Raw genomic sequence first — 8,384 nt, forward strand, 5'->3', positions numbered from 1 at the left:
TAATGATACTGCCTCAGAAACCCAAGGAGGGGTCGCTGTGAGTCGGATCCAACTCAACAGCAGTGAGTTTGGTTTGGTTTACCCTTTATCTTAAGGTCTCTAACCTTACTTAAGTCTGCAAAGTCTCTTTTGCTACATAACGTAACATAATCACAGGGTTTGGGCATTAAGCTATGGGCATCTTTGCAGACAACTCGGCCACCATAGGAAACACAAACTGCTGATGCATTTGGGCATTTGTTTCTGTCATTGTGACTGTGGCATGGACTGGAGTGTGTGATGGAATCTGGGTGAGCCAAACTCTCTCCACCTGCTTCTGCTTGAGCTGTCTCAGTGAAGGCCAGCTGATGTTCTCCATCCTCCACCCCAGGCAGGGTCTGTTCTCTCAAGATACTATGTAGAATGGCTTTCTTCCACCATCATGTTTAAAAAGCCTAGTTCATCTACTTTCTATCACTTTTACATTAGTTCTTTAGCCCCAACAAGTTATCAATAATCCTTGCCTGGAAGCATTTCATAGACACCATTTCATAAGCCTCCTAACAACCCTGCGAGGTTGGTAAGTCAGCGTCTTAGCCTTCTTGTGCCGCTGTAACAGAAAGACCATAAGTGAGTGGCTTTACAGAATGGAAGTTTGCTTTCTCACTGTTTAGGGGCTAGAAGTGTGAATTCAGGTCACCAGCTCTAGACGAAAGATCCCTTTGTGTAGGCTCTTGGGGAATATCCTTGTCTCTTCCAGCATTCCTTGGTTCCTTGGCAGGCTTTACCATCTCCACGTGGCATCTGTCTCACCCTGTTTGTGCTTGCTTGTCTCTGTATTTAATGCTACTCCTTACAACTCAGAAGCATTTAGGCTTAGAACAACTCCTACACTGATAGGGTCTCGTTAAGAGAGTGAAAAAAAAAAAAAAAAAAAATCTCATTCCCAGGCAGTATTACTTTCACAGATATAAGAGGATTCCAACACATATTTGGGGGGTACACTATTCAATGCATAACATATTATTATTACCCCACTTTATAACCCTACAGTAAAGTGAGTGGCTTGTGGAAGGTCACACAGGTAATAAGCAACAGCCAGGTTTTAGGCTTCACAATTGCAATTCTCAGCTTCTTTGCACCATGCCAAGCCTCCTCCCTCACTTCATTTTCAGTTCCATTTGCCTTTTTCATTTTTAATTAATTAATTAGCTTTGATTACCTTGTTCTGTTCTCGCTTCACCATCTCCACATTTCATTTAAATTGTGGTGCCATAAGCTGGTTGTTGACAGCTGCCATTTTAGCCCATAGAGTATTTATGTCTGAGTTTTTATAGCTCTATTTGTTTTTACCCATGGATGTGCTGAATACTGTACCCAGCTGGATTTAATTCACAGTCGTTGCTCGCAGAGCCCGGATTCTGTGAGGATGGGAACTTCACAAAATGTAATCCGATTAGTGCTACAGACTGCAGTCATGTGGGAGATAGAAGCTCTATTATTTAAAAAAAAAAACAGCTTTGGGCCAATGTCCTCTTTTTTGAATGAGTTTTAAGGCAATCAGACAGAATAAAGCCAAGAGCCAATGGGAAGGCCACCAGTTTAGCCTATGAAATTCAATTTATGAGTCCATTTAAGGACATCATTGAATTTGGACAAGTGATAGATGCTAGTGAAACACAGTTAACTTTGAAGCAAAAAGATAAAACTATTAAAAAGGCAAGTTGGTTGCTCAAATTCTCATATTTTAGAAAAAAGGAAAAATTTTATTAGTAAGCCAGTGCTGACTATGCAGTGGTTAAAGCACTTGACTGCTAACCAAGGGATCAGCGATTTAAACCCACAAGCCTCTCCATGGGAGAAAGATGTGGCAGTAAAGATTTACAGCCTTGGAAACCCCATGGGGCAGCTCTACTCCGTCTTATAGGGTCACTACAAGTTGGAATCAACTAGATGGCAGTGAATTTGGTTTTGTCTGGGGCTGACCCTGTGCCAGATACTGTCCTCGAAACTTTATAAACCGAGACCAGAGCCATCAAGTTGATTCTGACTCATAGTGACCCTATAGGACAGAGGGTTTCTAAGTGTGTAAATCTTTACAGAAGACTACCACATCTTCTCCAGAGGAGCACCTGGTGGGTTCAAACCACCGACCTTTTGGTTAGCAGCGGGATGCTATAACCACTGCATTACCGGAGCTCCAAGAGACATACACATATACACACATACATATGTCTCTATGTGTATATATGTGTGTGTGTGTGTGTGTGTGTATGTATGTATATGTAAGGAGCTCTGGTGGCACAGTGCCTAAGGCATTTGACTGCTAACCAGAAGGATGGTGGTTCAAACCCAGAAGCTGCTCTGTGGAAGGAAGATGGGGCAATCTACTTCCATTAAGATTTACTGCCTCAGAAACCCAATGGGGGTCACTGTGAGTCAGAATCAATTCAATGGCAGTGAGTTTGGTTTGGTTTATAGATAGGTAGATAAATAAGATACAGTTATGTTTGTATATCAGTTAATCCTTACAATAGCAGTATGAATGGGGCATCATTATCCTGCCCATTTTACAGGTAAGTAAACAGGCACAACAGAGTTAAATAACCTTCCCATGGTCACATTTGTAATATTTACAGAGGCAGGATTTGAACCAGACATCCAGGCCCAAAGTTCATGCCCTCAGACACTGAACAAAACTCTGAAGCTGCTCCTCTCATTGTATTCTAAGTGCCTTCAAAGGGATGACTAGGCAGGGGAGGACCAAGAAGATGCAGGAGACAGGAACTTAAACCCTTTGTCTTGAAAACCCTGCTTTGGACTTGGGGCTTTGTGACCCTGGGTCGAGTCTTTACTTTTGCGTGTGTGCACAGTGAGGGTGATGTTGAGGGGAGGGGCCTAGAGAAGCTGGCTGATTCTGGTTTGAACATTTAGGGATTCTGAAAAAGGGCAGCCACCTCCAAGCAGAGGCAGGCTTGTGGTGAGACTGGAACAATGCTGAAAACAAAGGAGGTAGTAAGAGGAGTTCACCATCATCTTTCAGTTTGAAGTTGATCTGTTGTGTAAAAAGTACCCTTCCACCTGTGAGTTTGACTGAAAGGATAAATTCCACGTGCCCAGTTACCATCTAGTCACCTCTGACTCACGGTGGCCCTGTGTGTGTCAGAGCAGGACTCTGCACCACAGGGTTTTCAGTGGCTAATTTTTCAGGAGTAGATTGCTGGCCAGGCCATTCTTCCAAGGCACCTCTGGGCGGACTCAAACGTCCAACCTTTTGGTTAGCAGCACATTAACCATTTGTACCACTCAAGGGCATCTGCAAAGCACAAATTGCTATGTAAATAATTTTTTAATGAAGGGAAAAAGCATACCCAAATCCCATGTGTTTTAGTTAATAGAAGCCATTTCAATATTTTCTTCTTCCAAGGAATTTATTCCCCTGCAGCCCTTTCCCTATCATCAGCTACTTTTATAGGACAATCCCTAAAATCCTGGCTTTACTTACTAGCGGTATAATTTGGGCACCCATGGCTCTCTTTTACATCATGAAAATAATATTTGTACAGTCTGAGTCCTGTTCCATCTACCTTGCAGAGATGCTGCTTGAGATCTGCTCTTGGAAAAAATACTTTTCAGAGTGGTATAAACACCTGAAAAAAAGCCAAAAAAACAAACTCCCTGACATCGAGTCAATTCTGACTCAGAGTGACCCCTTGTGGGTTTCCAAGGCAGTAAATCTTTGCAGAAGTAGATTACCCAGTCTTCCTTCCACAGAGTGGCTGGTGGGTTTGAACTGCCAGCCTTCTGGTTAGCAGTCAAATGCCTTAGGCACTACACCACCAGAGCTCCTCATAGACATGTGAAGTAACATAATCATTTGTCGGTCTAGTGCTTTTCGCTCCTTCTAGTAGTTTTATTTATTTATTTATTTATTTTTTGTCTCTCTTCAGTCCTCAGTTCCCCTCTCTTCAGCAGATCACCCAGTTGCCCCAGGAAAAGCTACATCACCTAGAAGCCCATTTAGTGGCTTATCTGTCCAACTGAGCAGAAATTTGTCACTTTTGATATGTGGGGGGAAGTATTGGGTAATTGTGAGGAAGTGCAAACCAGTTTTTATCAGCTGAAATCAGAGGGACAGAGAAGATAGTGAAGAACCCAGGGAAGAAACTGTGGCTTGAAAACCATTTTTAGGCACTGTTGTTTTCCTTGACCTGGCATTACCATGTGCATTGGCCAAAGTGACCAATGTCACTTGTGCCTGTGATGCCCCAGTTTTCATGGTGCGGAATGGACAGCAATTCTTATTTTTCAGAAAAAAAAGTCAGCTTAAAAGGACAGCAGTAAAAACCCCAGAGCTGGCTGTCTGTTGAGAGGGTCTTCGGGGAAGATGTAGAATGCAGGAAGTAAATGCTGCATCAGACTGTGCACACTCATCACACTGGGATGTGCTGTCAGCACCCTCCCTGGTGAATTACAGCAAGAGTTCCTCCCTGCCTTCAGAGGGAGAGATTTTGCAAGATAAAATGAGTTTCTAGAATCTACAGAATGGAAGGAGTTAAGGGCTCTACTGCTCTTTCTTAAGGAAAGGTCACCTTCCCTTTAGAACCTCTCAGTCTTGTTCTGACTACATCCTCATTTATTGGCATGTGGGTGGACATGTCAATCATGGTTGCTATTTCAGAAACAATCACCTTGAAGCCACTTGGTAAAACAGAAAGATACTGGCATTTCAACTCTTCTTTACTGGGGGACCTTGTTCCTCTCTCTGTGGGGCCTTGGGTTTCTCATCTGTTAAATGAGGATGTCATGAGTGTCATTGAGAGTACCTGGACTGTGCGGTGTCATGATGAAGCTCTGTAGTGACTTCCCTCCTGTGCCTCGGAGCAATGCTGACATGCTGTACCCTTTGATCTTGCCTTTCATGTACCACAGGATCGATAAACAAATAAGCAGGTTTCGGAGATGGTTACCCAAGAAGCCAATGAGGCTGGACAAGGAGACACTGCCAGACCTGGAGGAGAATGACTGCTACACTGCCCCTTTCAGCCAGCAAAGGATCCACCAGTGAGTGTTTCTTGTTGAAGCCCTTGTCTTACTAAGAATGCAGAGCAGTAGTAGAGTCTTGCCTTGCACAGCTTTGATTCCTTGGCATGTGGGAGAAACAGGCTAGTGCCCTACACCCCTAGAAGATCTGTGAATGTTCGTATCTCTTTTGTATTAGTAAGCTGACCACTGGTATAACAATCCCACATATTACAGCAGCTTAAGACAATAGAAGGCTGGTTCTTATGTGTATTCAGTGAAGACTATGTTCATGGTGTTCAGACCCAGGCACTTTCCATCTTCTGGCTCTGCCAAGTCCCAGTACTCAGAACCCCCTGCATGGAGCCAGCAAAAATAGCAGCCTACATTTGCTATTGAAAAGAGAGCGTTTTGTTTTGTTTTGTTTTGTTTTGTCTCTCTTCGGTCCTCAGTTCCCCTCTCTTCAGCAGATCACCCAGTTGCCCCAGGAAAAGCTACATCACCTAGAAGCCCATTTGGTGGCTTATCTGTCCAACTGTCTGAGCAGAAATTTGCCACTTTTGATATGTGGGGGGAAGTATTGTATAATTGTGAAGAAGTGCAAAAGTAATCGAGAATTCAAGGAAAGATGGCGAGGGAAGTAGTCAGAAAGAAAAGTACGCCAAAGACTGTAACCAGCTAGGGGGAAGCAGCCGCCTTCAAGGAGCGGAAATTGGGCTTGCCTGACACACTCTCCACAGTGCTTCAGGGATTCCTGGCTCACTGTCCCCAGCCACAGAGATAGCCTCCAGAAAACTGACCTGCCTGAGGGGAACTCAAAAAGGAGCTCTGGTGGACTGTGGGCTGCTAACCAAAAGGTCAGCAGTTCAAATCCATCAGCTGATCCATGGAAGAAAGATGAGGCAGTCTGATTCCTTAAAGATTTACAGCCTTGGTAACTCTATGGGGCAGTTCTATTCTGTCCTATAGGGTGACTGAGTTGGAATCAATTCAGTGGTATTACATTTTGGTTTGAGGGGAACGTAGGGGTGACAGATTTCTAAAAACTAGGTTGCTTGTTTTCAGGAAATATAAGCCAAAAGGCAATTGCCAAGAGGTTACAGAAAGTGCAAAATGGGGGCATACTTCAGCAACAGAAAAATCAAAGAGTCTGTGGAACTCTAGAGGGCAAAGGAGAGAAGAAAAATCAAAGAACAGATGTTCTACATCAGCGTGTGTAATTCTCCGTAAGGTCAGTGTAATGCAAGGGAAGCATCTCAGTAAGCCTCGGAAATAGCCAGATGTTGGGCCCCTCAGATCAAAGTGATGCCAACCCAGCCATGTGACCTGAACATTAAAGAATCACTGAAGAACACGTGAGGCTCACAGCTCAGCCTCAGAATTGTAGTTAAATCCTCCGTGGAAAATAAGAACCAAAAAGGACATGATGTTAATTCAGTGATCAGGAATTATGAGTATTAAGAGAAAAAGGCAGATGAAATCTAACGCTTTTCCACTCTGGTTTTCACCCTCCACCCCACCCCTGCTGTATTTCCACTCTTATGTTAAACTTTCTCCAGGTCTGTATTGTTCATTTTGAAGTTTCTTAGACAAGTGTTTGTGTGACAAATTTTTTGTATGTTTTAATGAATACACTTTATTTTTTAGAGCAGTTGTAGGCTTACCAAAAATTGAGCAGAAATACAGAGTTCCCATCTACCCCTTCTCTCCCCTGCTCCTAATTCCCGTTATTAACACCTTGCATTAGTGTGGAACATTTGTTACAGTTGTTGAACCAGTGTTAACACATTACCAGTGTTAACTTAAGTCCGTTGTTTACCTTAGGGATCAATGTTTGTGTTGTTCAGTTCTATGGGTTTTGATAAATGCATACTGGTATCCACCATCACAGTATCATACGGAATAGTTTCACTGCCATAAAGATCCTCCATACAATTAATCTAGAATCTAGTTTACATGCAGTTTTTTCCTTTGCTTCTCATCTGCTTGAAGAGTGCCTAGCACAGTGCAGGAAGTTTTAAAAACATTTTGGATGGATGGATGAATGAATTATATGGTATATACTCTAAAGTTTTGGTTTACTTCAATGGCATGTAGTTAAATAGAAAAGGAAAGAGATGGATAGATAGACAGATGGATGAATGAATCAAGGAATTATATGGCATGTGGTTATGTTTACTTCAAAGGGTTACTGGTAAATGGAATAGGAAAAGTTTCCACATTCCTTCACAATGGTTGTTTACTGATGTTCTTGCTTTAGAACAAAGACTTTCATTATTGTTCTAAAATCCAGCAGCACATGAGGCACCCATCAGAATATCTGGGGACTAAAACAGGGAATGATATTTTTAACAAATATGTTTAACATATAGTAAACAAAGGATGATACCATAACAGAAAGGGGCATTCATTCATCTTTCTCACATACTTGAGAAGACTTTTTTTTTATATGTTTAGGTGCTGGCTTACTGAATAATTGATTTGTTCAACAGTTCACTTCTTGCCAGGTGCTGTCTGGGTGCAGAAGATATACAGTCCTTGCCTGCAACCTAGTGAAGATAGAAGAACATTTTAAATAGTTATAAACAGTATGATGGGTAGGACTTAAAAGAAAGAGTGCTCAATTCTTTAGATGCAGAAGGGTTGGTAAAGGATGAGGGTTGATCACGAAGAAGAAAATGCTTGCAATGAGTATAGAGGGATAAAACTTGTCCAGGTAGGTGGGGGAGAAAAATATTCCAGGAAGAGAGAGCAGAATATATGTAAAAGAGCAAAGGCATGAAACACATGGAGTGTCTGAGGAACCACAAGAATTTTTCCGTGAATGGATATAGAATGTGAGGAGGACCTGGCACTACTGTTTGAAAAAGGTAAGTGACAGAAGGTTGGTGGAATATGAGGTTTCAAGACAGGAAGACCAGGAGTTCCAGTAAGATGGTGGAATAGGCAAATAGACTGCACAGACCCTCTTCAACAAAGAAAAGGGGAACCGATTAACACAGATACAGAAGATAATCCTGGAACCCTGAGCTTTGAAGGGTAGGATGTAGAAGTGGACTAAACTCCAACTCCAACTAGTAGAAGAACTTGCATGAAATCACCAAAAACGGACACGTACGGAGCTGCAGTCTGGCAGCGATCCTGATGGCGCAGACAGATTGGATATTGCCGAGTGGTGTTAGTACCTAAGAATTAACCTAAAAAATCAGCCCTGCTAGCCAGGGGTTGCACGGAGGACTGAACTGGTGGCTGGTGAATAAAAGGGGAAGCAGTGAAGAGGAAGGCAGACTTACCTGTGGGCTTTTGCCTGTCCAGAGGGCACAGCCATTTTGAATGTTCACAAGTGGTTCAAACATTTTGGATACTTAAAGTGACAGCATTCT

General features: G+C 42.7%; 1 protein-coding gene across 1 annotated transcript in view; it reads left to right on the forward strand.

The window, feature by feature from the left end:
• Positions 1-8,384, forward strand: part of ANO4 (anoctamin 4) — a 737,041-nt gene that overhangs the window by 566,374 nt on the left and 162,283 nt on the right. The window contains exon 11 of the mRNA XM_042781823.1: positions 4,912-5,043. Coding sequence (XP_042637757.1) covers positions 4,912-5,043 — 132 coding nt within the window. The remainder of the gene's footprint in view (positions 1-4,911; positions 5,044-8,384) is intronic.

The sequence above is a fragment of the Orycteropus afer genome, unplaced genomic scaffold (genome assembly GCF_000298275.1).
Source record: "Orycteropus afer afer isolate SDZICR_OR568_19922 unplaced genomic scaffold, OryAfe1.0 scaffold00177, whole genome shotgun sequence".
Classification (NCBI taxonomy): domain Eukaryota; kingdom Metazoa; phylum Chordata; class Mammalia; order Tubulidentata; family Orycteropodidae; genus Orycteropus; species Orycteropus afer.